Below are 16,725 nucleotides of genomic sequence, written 5' to 3'. Positions count from 1 at the left end.
ATCAATTAATATAAATACTATGTGTGTATGCAATCAAATTACGGTACCTGTGATGCTGTGATGTTGATGTATACTTCTTCTTCTTCCTCAGTGCACTGGGCGATTCGGGAACAAAATCTTCTCACAATGTCACGTGGTCAGGGTACTATTTACACAAATACTGGAGTGTTTAACGCGCCGATTTATACAGGACTCTCTCTAAACTAAGATTGAAAAATATGCGTGTCGCCCGTAGCTTGCTCCCTTAAGACTAGGGGGGGCTGTACAGGTCCGTATTAATTTACGATGACAAAACATACACACACGTTAAGTAAAGAATTAAAATATAAAAATAAAATAATAAAAATTATTAATAAAAACTGAGAATATGTGGAGGGACGTAACACAGGGAAAAAGAAAAAATGAATAAAATGACGAAAGTACGCACATACCACATATGGTCTGTGGACTCACGAGACAGCTTTTGGTCATTTTTGTTCTATAGAGTCCACAGTCCATATGTGGTATGCTTTAAAACAAATATGTTTTCATTACATATTTATATATTTTACAACATTATTTATTTATTTATAGCCAGAAGATATCAATTTTTACAAAAACATAACTGGACTTATGAGCAATTTCCGCTCTAAAACCCACTGTTCCGGACAGTGAACCTGTTAAATCGATTTTTTTCCGTTTTCCCCCTCTCTGTAGAGGGTTTTGTTGGAAAGCCTGGGGGTAAAAGTCGTAAACTTTTTTGCATCTTTTTTAGCGTTCTAAAATTGACGTTTTATGCAAAATTCAGCTTGTTCTTATGATTTTTAGGGGTTAAGTGTAAAGCCCCAGATGAAATTGGTCTATATCTTAATTTTTCTCCCTATAAAGATATCCTGGGAATTACTGTAATTTAATAAATATGACAAATAAAACAAACCATGTTTATGCTTACATTATCTAAGTAGATATTTTTTAAAAATTCCGCTTTTCGGCAAATTTACTCATTTATCAATAATATACAAATGATTGACGAAAACGTGAAGCATTATCTAATAAATATATATAAACATTAATAAATAAACATTATCAATGGAAGTTCGTGTTTGAGGTTCTCTGAAATATATTATATGGAAGCGGGATTAGAGTAAGTTACTGTGAACAGGCTCATTTGTTTCTCGTGTAGGACAATTTTATTGAGCGAATCCATATAAAGAACAGAGCGATAGTTAGAAGAGACGCTTAGGGGAGAGAATTATAAGTTAGTAATTGGCCATTAAGGATTCTGCCTCTATTTTTTGAGTTATTGATTTTCCAATAAAGATCATACTTTAAATTGATAAAATTTCAAAGCTATCAATTAATCATTTTTTTCACGTTTTTGTGAATCTTATGCGTTGGCCTTCTTTGTTGTACTTATAATATTTTTAATAATACGCATTTTTGAATAACTCAATTACATAAAATCTCCACAAGTTAATTTTTATATTTAGTTTTTTAAACAATTTTTACTTTTTTCACTTCTTTACAAAATTTCCTACGAAACGCCACTGACTAAACGATGCATGGTTTTGAATTATCATTTCTTTAATTAATAAGATTTATGGCGGTACCTTTTAATGGCGGTAGCTTGAAAAATCTCTTGTTCAAATGAATTTCAAAAATTTCCGGCAGGTGAGATAATGGAGCGATGAATCGTTTGTGATTAGCGATCATTTTTCGGAAATTATGAATGGACCAGAATAAATTCAAGCTAGAGTGACAATTCAAGTGAAATCTCATGTTTGAATAATGTTATAATTGTCTGATTCATGCTACTATGTTATACGAGTCACTCTCATGTATCTCTTAGAAGTTGCTTTCTAACAAAATGAAATTTGTTTTTTTACTGGAAGCTTATTCCACAAATTACAAATACAGGGCAAGATACAGGGCGTTGAAGAAAAAAAATTTACGCATTTTTTACGATTTTGCCGAAACTACTGGCAACATTGTAATGAATTTTACACGAAAAAGGTACTCTTGGTAAAACTCGATACTGTGTACCGTTTTCGGAATATTTTGATTTGAAAATTATGAAGTAATAATTGATGCTGGTATAAAATAGTTAGTAATTAAACAAAACTCACAAGAAGAAAATTAAATTAATGACTAAGAACATAAAATAAAATTCAATTACAGTAAGTGTTCAAAATGCCCTCCGTTTTCGCGAATACACAAGTCTATTCTTTTTTCTAAAGATTCCATTAACCTTCTAAGCGGTAGGGGATCAGCTATGATGTCATTAAATTGACGTTGAATTCTTTCTTCCAATTCTTGGCGTCAATTTACATCTGTAGCATAGACTTTTTCCTTAATATACCGGAAAATATAACATCGAAATATTAGGGATGTGTCTTGAGGACACAGTCTGGAAGCTCTTTATTGTTGTTGTTATTGAGAGAAAAAAGAGAAGGTCTTTATATTTATTTTAGAGACATATTTATGAAATACATGTTATATATTTATTGAAAAAAAAAAAATTTGCTAGATGACTGTGATGTAAAATGGCTACTTTTAATGGAAATGTTTAGGATGTGTGATTTAAGGTGATTTTATAAACAAAAAAAGTAAAGTAGAAACCCTTATTTGACAAAGTGTATATGCTGTTGTTGTTAATCGGCATTCCCATATTTCTACATTTGCGCTTCCATAGTTTTAGAGCCTGTTCTAGATAAATTTTAAATAATGTCGGGAAGAGACAGCAGCCCTACTTAAAGCCTTTATTCCTTTGGAATCCACTTGACAGATTGTTTCCAATCTTTACTTCATGCTTATGTTTGTTTTCTCTAACGCTTCCCATAATTTATAATGTGGTACGCTATCATAAGCCTTTCGTAGGTCTACATACAATAAATGTACTTCTTGATTAACGGCTATTTTCTTTTCGATAATCTGTGTAACGCAAAACAAATGATCAACAGTAGATATACCTTCCCTAAATCCTGCCTGTTCCTCAGCTTCTAAGTCTTTATATTCGCTTTTTATTATGTTTTTAATTACTTTTCCGTATATTCTACTGACCGAGTTTGTCACGGCAATGCCTCTGTAATTGTCACATTCTGATTAACAAACATCACAAATAAAAGGCTTTTTTGACCTAGGAACATCAGCACATTCCGAGTGACACCAGCCGTTGCATGTCTGGCACGTTAGCCAGAATTCGTTAGGACGAGAACGAGAATACAGTTCGCTGCAGCAGCAGTACAGACATACTGCATCTGATTCATCACCATCGTTCTGTTCATACATAACTACCTCATCACTATCTTCTTTTATTAGTTTACCAATTTTTCTTCTGGCCGTTTTTGCTGTTTGTTTCTCTCTGTTTCTAAACGTGTCTTTCCACGTTTTCTTTACTTTGCGTTATTATTGTTGGCTTCGGAAGAGGGGACAATTCTTCAATTTGCTCTCTGCGTATGGAATATTTGGATGTGCTTGGAATTTGGTCATTTGTGTTTCCCTGGGAAGTATGTAAAATGGTTTAAATGGGATTATTGCTAACATACTGCATTACATTTAGGATAGACTTCTCGAATTCATTTTGCGGTTTTTCTTTGCTATTTAAATTTATGAGTTTTGATTTATTAGATGTTTTCCAACTACTTATTTGTTGTTAAAGCAGCAGAAAATTTCCAATCTTCAAAATAGAATAATTTAATTTGCCTTACTACATTCCAGTACTTCCAACCCCTTGTGACTTATATGTCCATCGAGAATAAATAGGACCTTATTTTCGTTCAATGCTTTAACGTGCAAGACAAAGCACTTTAGACACTTGACAAATGTTCTGTATTCATCCAGCCATTGTCTTGGCAAAATATTACACTGCGCACAGTTGCGGTATCCATTCACTCGGTTTTATATCTTTTCTGTACAGCTGTATAATTGTGTCCACGTTCAGTGCTGCCGTGCTGCTAATAATTCCAATTTGTTTCTTTCGTTTGGTTGCAAGAAGGCTTTGTAGTAACTGTGCTCATGCCAGCCTCGTCTATGTTGTAACTATTTTCAGGAGAAAACTTCTCTAATAGAACTAAAAACATCCTAATGTTCTCTTTATCGAAAGCCTGTGCTCTCGTGATATATGTCTGTTCAGGAATTCTAAAAGTTATCTTTGGGTTCCTTGCGAGAAACCCTTTTAGCCACGTTCTTCCATCAATACCTTCTTCTCCATTAAATCGGAGGTTAATTTTATGTTTCTCAGCTATTTGAAAAACAAGCCTTCTTAATTTGGTATTAGTAAGGCAAAAAGTCTGGTTTTTAAATTAACAAAATGCTTTGCTATTTCGGCTTCAACATCGAGATCAAAATATCCACCTTATGTCCACCTAAATATCTTTTGATACTGCCTTGTTCATTTTTAAATCTTCTACGCAGTGTAGTTCGAGGTATTTTTTGTACTGCTGTTGCATAACCCATTGTTTTATTTCGTAAGCTTCTAAGGCTTGTGCCATATTTTTTCATCCACTGCTGTCTATTATTTTTTGAATTATTTTGAAATTAAAAGAGTAATTTATTTATCTATTTCTATGATGGCCCCTCTGCATATTATTGATACTAGCCTTGAACCACCATAGGCAAAATGTAGTGTAACACAAACTTTCCACATGAAAATATAACTTTAAAACAACTACCGTATATGTACCTAACAACTTACTAAAATATCTCTCTCCAAATTATATCAGATTATTCCTTTATATATAAACGTAACATGCATTTTCATATAGCAACTTTTAACATCATTTACTTATCCGATTAATTTTTTTATAGCAGCCACATTAGACAGTGATATTTCAACAAAATTCTGTAATGTACCTACCTACTCACATGTAAGATAATTAAAGTATCTATGTATTTCTATATAGTTTTTAGTCACCTGGTATATGTTATTTACAATTATGAAAAGTTCTCATGTATAATCACTAATAATTATTTGCTGTTAGAAATCAGAATCAATACTCTTCATAAATATTTTCCTATTTAGAATAAATAAGTTTCGCTAGTTTATTCACCTAATACTTCGTATCTATGGAATAATAATAATTTATTTCTCTTATTTCTTTGTTCGATAAGCTATCCGTATTTGCTATTTTAATATTAATATTTGAGTCCAATCTCTTGTACTCAAATCCATCCAGAAACATCGTTAAATAATTGTAGATAACAGAACTTATATATTCATAGTTTTAAGAAATAACAAGGAGAGTGTAATTTTCATCCTCTAATATAATAAATTTATACATGTCAATATATTCTGTTTAATTCCAAAACAAAGAGTTAGTCCGGAGAAGAAATAAACGCATAGTATTCCATAACAAAATTTGGTGTCAGAACGTGGGATATTAGTAGCAGAGTTCCTCTGATTGCTGATAGAAGGAGAGCTGAGGAATTTTTGAATTGACTTGTTTCCTTCGAGGAATCATTCAAAAAAAAACTGTCAGTGTGGAAAAATCGCCACTACAACTAATTACATTGGGGTCCAGTACATCCAGTTCGAAATCCAGTTCCAGTCATAACCCAATTGTAGTTCCATCGGAAGTAGAGGTGAACCCGTGGAATAATAGACTATGCGACCAACAACAATATTCTACTTGTAAGTACATTCTATCTTAAATTCTGTCTCATATTTTAAAAATCTTGTAAACGTATGTCTACTTTATATCCTGATATAAGTAACTTATTTGACGAACAAATACCTTCTCCCGACTCAAATTCTCTTTCAAATTCTTCTACTTCTAATTCAAATAAAATGTCAGTATCAATTGAAATAGCTGAAAAACTTCTCATTCGATTTGATGGTACAAAATCAAAATTATACGAATTCATAGACAATTGTGATAAAGCATACAATTTAGTAAATCCGCAATCCAAACCCATCTTATTAGCCATTATAGAAACTAAATTAACCGATAAAGCTAGGGCCATAACTAGAAACAGAACATTTGACGAATGGAAAGATTTAAAAGACTTCTTATTAGATGCTTATTCTGAACGCCGAACTGAAGGTCAGTGGCAATTGGAATTACATTCCTTACGTCAGATGCCCAGTGAAAATGTAATGTCATTTGCAAATAAAGTTGAAAATTGCTATATAAAATTAATAAATACACTTGATCCAGACTTATCTCCAGATGCAAGAAATGCATGTACTAAACTCTTAAAAACTCAAGCACTAAATGTCTTTATTAGAGGATTAAACAAAGACCTCTCTATTTTAATCAAAGCCCGAAATCCAGATTCCTTAGAAAGAGCTGTTGCTATAGCAATTGCCGAAGAACAAGAACAGTTATCAAGACAAGAAATTTTCAGACCATTCTGTAATATTTGCAAACGAAATAACCATTCCTCAAATAACTGTCGATATAAAAACAATTCAGATAGAAATGTTAGACATCTTCAAAATTCTAGTTTTCAAAACCCAAAATATCCTAATTCAAATCTTCAAAGGTCAAATTCTCAAAATCAAAATTATAAACCTTCAAATTCAAATTCCAATTCTGATTTTCCTCCAAACTTAAGAAAAGAAAATACCAACACTTCCCAACGTTTTTGCAGATACTGCAAAAAACCAGGTCACGTTATAGAAGAATGTAGAAAACGCGAATTTAACAATAAAAACAAAAATCCAACAAATTCTTTAAACTTCCAGAATCCTCGACAACCAACGGTCGATTCTCGAGGAGTTCGTTCAGTTCAGGCCGTATCACAACCATCAACTTCTCAGTCACTTCCTATGTAGATTTACCCTTAGTAAATAATTCTAATCCATCCTCTTGCAAGTTTCTAATCGATACAGGCGCAGATATTTCTTTAATTAAATATTCAAAAATACTAAACATTCCAAAAATTTATTCTAAGTCTATTACTCTACGAGGCATTGATAAAAATGTCTTAAATCCAAATAAAACTATATGTAGTTGTAACGTAAATTTCAAGATAAAAGATTTTGTCCAAACTCATGTTTTCTATGTCGTAGAAGACGATTTTCCTCTTCATTTCGACGGTATATTAGGTAGCGATTTTTTTGAAATAAATAAATGCCAAATTGATTATAAAGAAAATAAATTAAACTTTAAAAATTGTTCTATTTCAATCGAATATATAAAATCTCCATTAAACAATGACAATGACGAATTTCTGAGAGATCAAAATATCGAGACAAGTTCTAATATCGATGAAATATTTCCTTATGATGCTAAATCCATAGAGGATCATTCTTATTTAGAAACCAATGATATCCAAATAACCTTAAGTAGTGAAGAACTACTATCCAATCCAATTCAATCTAAATCTAACTCTAAATCCAAAGAAAATTCAAGTCCAAAATGTGTAAAATCCACTGAGATATGCACAAATAAAACTTGTAACTCTTCACGAAATCATAAATCAAAATCCTGTTCAGAAGAAAAATCCTGTTCAGACGATCTTATACTAAATCAAAACTCTAATTCTAACTCAAGAAGTAATAAAACTATTCTATCCGCAAGAACTGAAACAATTGTTCAAATTAAAGTAATAAATAATGAATTAAGCGAAGGATTATGTCCCGAACGCGAAATCTTTAAAGGTGTATTTTTATGTCCTAGTGTTGTTAAAGTAAAAAATGATTTCTTTTTAACCTCAATCGTAAACACTACTGAAACGGATGTTGAATTAAACGATATTCAAGTAGCAATAGAAAAAATTCCAAATTTACAAAACAATGCAAATATACGAAAAATGTCTTCTTATAAAGATAATACGAATTCTAACAGAATTGCTAAATTAAAAAATGCCTTGAGAACAGATCATTTAAATAGTGAAGAAAAATCATCTTTAATTTCTATTTGCAAGGAGTACAATCATATCTTTTATCTGGAAGGAGATCAACTTACCAGTACAAATGCCATAACTTGCAAAATTCCTTTAAATTCTAATGTACCTATTAGCACTAAATCATACAGGTATCCTGAAGTACACAAACATGAAGTCGAAACTCAAATAAAAGGTATGCAATAATATGGCTGACAAATAGTGAACAAATTCACAAGAAATATACCAATACTCCTATCAACAAATCACCTGGAATCTATTACGAACACATAAAAAATGTTCAATTTATTGAAACTCATTGGAACATATTAAGTCATATTCCTTTACAACCTTTTACAGACAAATTAAATTTTGTAGATCTCACCTATCAAAAAACATTAAGACTGTGTCAAAACAAACCAGTTCTTATTGAATTACGATTATGCGATACTTCACTAAAACTCTTAGGACAAATCATACCTAGACTCTTTCAAGATGAACAAACTTTAAAAAACATAATTCTGCATGAACATTTTAGACCAAAACGCGCTCTATTTAATGCAATTGGATCTGTTTTCAGGACCTTATTCGGTACCTTAGACAGTGATGATGCTGAAAATTTCAATAATGCTATTAACAAAGCTGAAAGTAACGAAAATCATCTTCTTGATTTACTAAAACAACAAATTCATGTAGTAAAAGCCACGATTGCAAATTTTAATAACTCTATTACAAATCTAGACCGAAACAAAGTGATTTTTGATAAAAATTTTGAATCAATTACCAATTACACAGATAAAATGAATAATAAATATTTTAATTTAGATTTAAAACAAAAAATTGAAGAACATTTTACCTTACTAACTTTCTTTATAACAGAATTACAACAAGAATATTCTACTTTAATAAACGTTATTCTATTTGCAAGAAATAATAACCTTCATCCTTCTGTTATAACACCTGAGCAACTAATTCAAGAATTATCTAAAACGGTAACGCATTTACCTAGTACATCGACTTATCCATTTCCATTGACTATCGATTATGCTCATAAATATTTCGATATCATTTTACTTAAATATATATATTTTGATAACAAGATTTTAATTACGGTTAGTATACCTTTGGTTAGTAATACTCCTTATTCTCTTTTTAAACTAATATCTCTTCCTATAATTCATCCAACATTAAAGAGACTTACCTTTATTCTTCCATCTGTCAAATATCTTGTTCTTTCAGAAAATAGAAACATTTATGTTACTATTGATACATTAGAAGACTGTTATTCATTAGATGAAGAAAAACTTATTTGCAAAAATCCTGATACTTTCCGATTTACACACACTAATCCAATTTGTGAAACTGAATTGTTAACTTCAATAACAAACATACCATCTAGTTGCGATACTCGTATAATTCAAACAGAATATGAAATTTGGCATAAATTAAACAAACCAAATTCTTGGATATATGTTTTACCCAAACCAACAGATTTAACTTTAAGCTGTCAGACTAGTACGCCAATATCTATTGTTCTTTCAAACACAGGTATTTTTTCTACTTCGAATAATTGCAAAACTTACACCGGATCAACTATTTTGATATCTGTCTCAAATCCAAAAGAAAGTAATTTTCAGTCTATCATTCCAGATTTATCCCTTCCAGAAGTCTGTTGTGATGATATTAAGATAAATAATGAATCCAAATTACACCTTGTTCCCTTACAATTAAATAATCTCGATCGAGATGCATTAAATTTAGCAAGCCATAAACTAGATAATTTAGAGAAAATGACCTCAGAAACAAATATTAATTTTTCAGACACAATAAAAAATAGTTCTTATTTCACTTATGCAATCTTATTTTTGATAAAATGTATGTTACTTTATATTTTATACAGGATAATTAAATATTTTTACCGACGATTTCGTAGAAATCCGTCACATAGTTGTCAACAAATTACAAATTGTTTAACACTAAATATATGTCAAAGTAAACGAAAACATGTACATGAGACAGATTTAAGTATAGATTGTAAACATAATAAAGACAATAATTATAGTGAATCCAAAAAGTGTGAAGAGACTAGTTTCACAGAGACTACACCGATAAGACGAAGTGAAAGACTATCGAGACTAAAAGAAACTATTTAAATGTGTTAAAATAAAATAATAATGTATACAAATGTTTTATACCATTTAAATGAAAATTCATTTTACAATTATTTTCATTCTTACAAAAGGAGGTGTAATGTACCTACCTACTCACATGTAAGATAATTAAAGTATCTATGTATTTCTATATAGTTTTTAGTCACCTGGTATATGTTATTTACAATTATGAAAAGTTCTCATGTATAATCACTAATAATTATTTGCTGTTAGAAATCAGAATCAATACTCTTCATAAATATTTTCCTATTTAGAATAAATAAGTTTCGCTAGTTTATTCACCTAATACTTCGTATCTATGGAATAATAATAATTTATTTCTCTTATTTCTTTGTTCGATAAGCTATCCGTATTTGCTATTTTAATATTAATATTTGAGTCCAATCTCTTGTACTCAAATCCATCCAGAAACATCGTTAAATAATTGTAGATAACAGAACTTATATATTCATAGTTTTAAGAAATAACAAGGAGAGTGTAATTTTCATCCTCTAATATAATAAATTTATACATGTCAATATATTCTGTTTAATTCCAAAACAAAGAGTTAGTCCGGAGAAGAAATAAACGCATAGTATTCCATAACAATTCGTTTACAAACTAATCTCCTCATGACGAAAGAATAAAGTCAACGAATTAGGCAACCAGAGATACATGCCGAGAAATAAAGTATTAGTGCCAACACAGGCGCAGGACCATCACAGGTCACTTTTTCATACATATGTTTAAATCTTAATTAAACATCTAGTTGAAGATCGCATTTCTCAGATCGCGAAGTGCTTCTCAAAAAATGCTTGTTTAAAATGAAGGTTTAACCGAACTGTCACGTCATTCAGTATGATGACGATTCCATGGTCTGCTTAAATAATGATTTTTATGATTTTATTTTTTTTTTGTTTTGATTTAATATGGGTACCGCGAGAAGTTAAAAAATATTGTGTGACTATCATCCCCGTTTCATTATTTTCTTCACACCGCCACTGGGTGCCGACAGGTCAATTAAGGGTAATAAGTTTGCAGAATTGATATCAGTTTTACGACTTCAGAGAATGCACATGTTGTTTGTACATTGTTTTTCTCGGAATATGGCTGTTCTGTTTTTTGAAAATCTTTCATTCGTGTACAGTTGTTCAAAGAGTGAACTTGTGCAATTTTTAAATTAAAAGTATGGCTGAGAGATTTGATAGATCTGTTCAAATTGCTAATTTGATTGATAATGGAATGAGTCAAAGAGAAGTGGCCAGACAGGTTGGAATCAGTCGTTGTATGGCGCAAAAAACATACCAACCATTCGTAAAGACTGAATCTCACTAACGACGACCAGATCAAGTGCTAGAAAATCGTTCTTTACAACGCATTTCTTTGCAATATCGGTTCTTTCGCTAGAACAATCCAAAACTGCTTTCAATATTCTCACGGGTGGACATTAAGTACTTCTACAGTGAGAAAAAGGTTAAGAAAATTTGGTCTAAGGCCTCGCTGTCCAGCAACAGGACCTTTGTTAACACCAGCACACCGAAAAAACTGACTGGGGTTTGCTAGAGACCCTGAGCATTGGACGATAGAAGATTGGAAAAATGTTTTGTTTAATGATGAGTCCAGGATGGTTCTTGATGGCACTGACTGTCGCCTCAAAACGATATGCTGGGGAAGGATATGCTGCTTGTGTTCGACGGGCACGTGTTGCTTTTGGAGGAAGCTCAGTAATCTTTTAGGCGCAAGCATTTCATTCGAAGGCTGTACTGATCTCGTGTTTATTGATATATGCTCACCGATACATTATTGAAATTCTAGACGAGCACGTAATGTCTTTTGCTGGGTGCGTGGGCGAAAACTTTATTTTAATGGATGGTAACGCAATACCTGCAAACCGTCGGTGTGCCAAAAATGAATTTGCCTGCTTAAAGCTCTGATTTGAACCTGATTAAGCATGTTTGGGACCATGAAGAGTAAGAAACACAATGCTCCAATAAATCGTGAGCAGCTTCGGTTGTGGTTCGAGATGTGGTGCTACCGTCGAATGCTGAAGATAAGTTGGGTTGAACGAGTCACTAACTTTGAAGTAATGCGAAGGATAGGAAAAGCCCAGAAATTTCGTCAACGATCAAACGAAGAAAACTCGAATATTCGAGTCACCTGATGAGAGGGCATAAATACACATTACTTCAAAATATAATGTAAGGAAAAATAGAAGGAAAACGGAATCCAGGCCGTAGAATAATGTCATGGTTGCGTAATTTGAGAGAGTGGTTTGGCTGTATCACTAATGAACTCTTTAGGTCAGCTGTAAACAAGGTCAGGATAGCTTTGATGATTTCCAATCTCCGATAGGAGTGACACAAGAAGAAGAAGAAGAAGCTTCGGTTGGCGCTCATGGAAGAATAGGAAGCTTTTCCTCAACACAACATCCAGAATTTGATCAATTTAATTCCAAGTCGAATGAGGAGTGTAATTCAAAATAGAGGTGGTAATACAGAATAATAAAAATCATGACTTTATTGTCATTTTGATAAAGAAAACAAAAATTACAATGTTAATTTTTGAAATTTTCTTCTTTTTAATGACGCGCTGTGTATATTTACAGATAAAAACTAAATCTTTGCTGCAGGTATTGAACCTACATATATTTATATTGAAAAATAGGTAATATAATACGACATTAGTCTTCATAAAATGTTTAGATTGTTACCAAATTAATTTAAAAGACTGTTCAAGATTTCTTTTCTGATTACATTTGTCTACATCTTTGTAAATGTTCGTGCCGATGCCAAAGGCACAGCAGAAAACGACAAAAAGCAGCAATGAGTCGGAAAGATGGTGATAAATGCTTTCCTTTGTCACAAGTGATAGTGCAGTCAAATAGGTTCACTATCTGAAATTTAAGTATTAGATATGTTCAAAATTAATCAAAATAGTTTTGAAACTGTGGAGAATATTTTCACGTTGTTTCATTATCCAAATATACAATGGACAGCGAATTTAATTTATTTTCCGAATAATACAGAACGTGATAAAATAACAAAACTCAATAGTTTAACGATTTTTTTTCAATAGTGGTATTTGCAACATTGATATTGATGAAGATGATAATATTTTCAATAATCTAAACGACCCCAAAAACCCTGTTTCACTTTGATGCGGCAAACTCCTCTTTCAAAAAAAGAAACAATCAGCTTTGGATTCTACATATTCTGTCCCATGGACTACCGCTCTGTAGAGAAAATTGTGATTTTACCACAAAAGGACACTGCGCCATTGTGGTAAAGTTCATTTTACATTCTGAATTAATTTTCCCTCGTTGATGTCTCCCTCAGTTTAACAAGCAGCGGCCTTTGCTCTACGCTTCGACATTCTTGGAATATATAAATTCTGCGTCTTACAAAAGTCTGTGCCACATTAATTCGGTGATAAACCTTCTTGATGTAAGGCCACTCTTTTAGCTCTGTTAAGGTGGGAAATACAATTTCCTGTTTAAAATCCTGAACCAGTTTACAGAATCGCTTAAAACACTTCTGAATACTTTTGGGCAAAAACGAGGTTTTTACTAATTTTTTATTTACCTATTTTTTTTATTTCTCTGATAAGTGAGATGCGTGAAAAATGTTCACATCACATTGAACAATGTAAAAATTAACAGAAGAGGTGAAAACCATAAGTAAAACACTTTTAATAATGGGTGAGCCATTTAAGTGGCATCATCATTATCATCAGCCGTTTTGAGTCTACTGCTGAACCTAGACCTCCCATAAATAATTCCAGTGCATCCGATTGAGCATCCTGAATGCTGTTATGATGGATGTGTATGATATTGTCTGATTACCTTGTTTGAGAACGTCCTTGATTACGATAAGCATATTGTCGTAGGGTCTAGGTTCTCTTTAGTGGCATGCATAAAATTAAATGATTGTGTTATCCTGGGAGACGTCATCCCAAGCTTATTTTGACGAATGTCATGCTTTATTAGTTGACTGGCGCAAATTACTCAGTATCGTATCGTCACTATTATATTGAGAATGTGTTTGATTAATAATGAGCATGAGGAAGGAGAGGGCTATTTAAGTAGAATCAAGATATTTTCTTGCAAGATCTTGTAGCGTATGAAGGATAAGCTCTGTCTTATCAGAAAATAGGTTGAATTGAAAGTTGTAGGTATGACAATGTAGCAGACTGCATTCTTTCCGTATACCATAATTCACATAAAAGTATTTGTCAATATAAACTTATTCCAGACCATTATATCGAAGGTAAGCTATGTATGTCCATTACTCTTCTGCGATCGTCGTGGTTACAAATGCAGAATCGAAACTCATCATAGAATAAAAACACCATTTCGCTCATTATTCCAATTATTTCAATTGGTCAATAAATAAATACTGATTCTTTAAGTGTTTACTTATCTTCATTTAGATATTGATGTAGAAAGCTGTTTATTAACCTGTAAATGAATTTGTTGCAAATTCTATTCTTACATGATAATTGTGGTTGATGTTCAAGTGGATTTCTTGTATATTTTTCTCACGTGTTATTTGCGATATTGATGGATGAATTTGATGAAACTTAGAAAAAAAAATTTTAAATGCAAATAGCCAGTTATGGTAATATGTATTTGTAAACTTTAGGAAAGCATTTGACTTAGTTCAGCATAGCTCTAAATTAAGACCACTTATAGAGTGCAGTATTGTTCGTAAGTACACAATTCTTCTTCGAAATATAGATAGTAGCTCAACGGTTGCAGTCAGAATGTACTGTGGCGACAAAACATTTTCCCTAAAGAAGAGTATTAGGTCTTTCTCAAAAGCGTCTGTGTGTTTAACCTGGTCTAGTCGTGATTATTTTTCAGCCAGGATATTTGTCGTCTATAAGGACCCCTTTTTCCTTCGATTTACACTTAGAATGAGCTGCAACAACTAGTACATCTCATATCTGAGGTTATGCCCCAAATATGCTGTCTTTCTCCTTTTAATGGTGGTTAAAATTTTTCTGTCAATTTCCATTCTGTGCAATACCATTTCGTTCGTAATATAATCGGTCCATGATATTTTCAAAATTCTTCTAAAAAGCCACATCTCGAAAGTTTCCAGCTTTCTCATCAAGTCAACATTAATAGTCGAAGCTTCGGCACCATAGAGAAGAATAGCGTGGATATAACATTTTATCCAACGATAACGGATTTGCAGATTGAGACTTCGGTTACTCAGAATCTTCCTCACCTTCAAAAAGGCTGCTTTTGATTGCTCTATTCTTGACCGAATTTCTGATTTCGGATTTAGATCTTCAGTAATCCAGACTCCTAAGTACTTCCTTTTGTCCACTTGTTCAATATCTTCATTTTTATCTGGATCCTTGTTATGACTTTAGCAACTTGCTATGAAAATCAATAATCGGGAAAATATTGGAGTCAACATAAATAAGAAGTTTCTAAACAACCTGAGGTTTGCAAACGACATAGTCCTTATGGCAGAGTGGGTAGATCATGCATGACAACTTCTTCAAGACCTTCAGAGCTCTTGGCGATCATGCCCCCAAGGAAAAAGCGCACGATGGGCTTTTTCCTTGGGGAGCATGAGTGCCACCTCTGGTACACTCAATTGCCTCAAGAGGAGACAAAATTAAACGACAGGTTATAGTAGAGTATAATGCAGGAAAATCCTTCATAGATGTATCGGATCAAATGAATTCTTATAATTCATTTTTATTGAAATGGTACCGAAAAGTAGCCTTTGACATTATGCAACACCTAAATATTGCCATTGTAAATACTTTCTCACTTTATTTCAAAGTAACAAATTAAAACATAGAAATAACAGAATTTAGAGAGGCTAAGATCGAAGATATGCTTACTAAACGTGAATGTGCAATCCCTGCTAATAATGTACACACTTTAATAAAATGTCCAAAAAGAAACCGCTGCAATCAATGTGTTAAGGATATTTTTACCAGACATGGAAGAAAAACAGCACAAAAGTAGACTCCCCGTGTGTGGATAAGTGTTCTGCTTGTTCAAAATATTTGTGTTCTGAGTGTAAGACGCGTGCTGCCAAATGGCAATATTTGTTCTTTATGAGCATTTATGTTAATTTTTCAACTTTTTTGTGTCATTTGTTAGCGTTAAACTATTATATAAATAAATGTTTAAGATAAAAAAGCGTTTTTATCACACTTTAATACACGACCTTCATCAAAAAGTGTAATGCCATCTAGCCAAGAGCTAAAACCATAGAACGATTTGCTGAGGCCAAAACTTTAATTTCTTTATATAAAATATACAAGCCGAGCGACTGCTGAAGTTCAAGGCATGTAGTTTAGTGAGGTACACTGATTCAATAGAATTTATCCTCTGGACTGAGCACCCTATACGGTACTCAAATGACTCTTTGGTAATACAGGAAAAGAGAGGCTGGCAGTGAACCTGTTAAGAATATTAGTAAATCACCAACACAATGGAAATAACAACCAAAACATGATTTACTTTATGATCCATAGGCAGAAAATTAATCACTAATCTGAAATATAGATGATGACAATTAACAAAATCCATGACAGATGACGGGTAGCACATGTAAGATATTTGACATTTGAAGCCAGAACTTTCTTTCTTTTATTAAAGTTTATGTTCGTTTTTAAAAAGCTTTAAAATTATTTACATATAAAACAAGAATATCATTACAAATTCGACTGTACTATGCCGGTGAAGCAGAAAGCGTGGTAATTGGAGTTCTAGGAAGTGATTCAACAGAAATTCCAAGAA

General features: G+C 32.3%; 2 protein-coding genes across 3 annotated transcripts in view; both read left to right on the top strand.

The window, feature by feature from the left end:
• The window catches only part of LOC140445805 (protein lin-28 homolog), a 168,257-nt gene that overhangs the window by 81,436 nt on the left and 70,096 nt on the right, over positions 1–16,725 (top strand). The window lies entirely within an intron of this gene.
• Positions 4,826–10,495, top strand: LOC140445803 (uncharacterized). The gene is made up of 2 exons (XM_072538154.1): positions 4,826–5,608; positions 8,003–10,495. Exons 1-2 carry the CDS (start codon positions 5,583–5,585, stop codon positions 9,957–9,959), a joined length of 1,983 nt encoding a protein of 660 aa, XP_072394255.1. The 5' UTR covers positions 4,826–5,582; the 3' UTR covers positions 9,960–10,495.

The sequence above is a fragment of the Diabrotica undecimpunctata genome, chromosome 7 (assembly GCF_040954645.1).
Source record: "Diabrotica undecimpunctata isolate CICGRU chromosome 7, icDiaUnde3, whole genome shotgun sequence".
In the NCBI taxonomy this organism is placed as follows: domain Eukaryota; kingdom Metazoa; phylum Arthropoda; class Insecta; order Coleoptera; family Chrysomelidae; genus Diabrotica; species Diabrotica undecimpunctata.
Note: the sequence above shows the minus strand (reverse complement) of the source record. Positions and strands in the feature narration are given on the sequence as shown.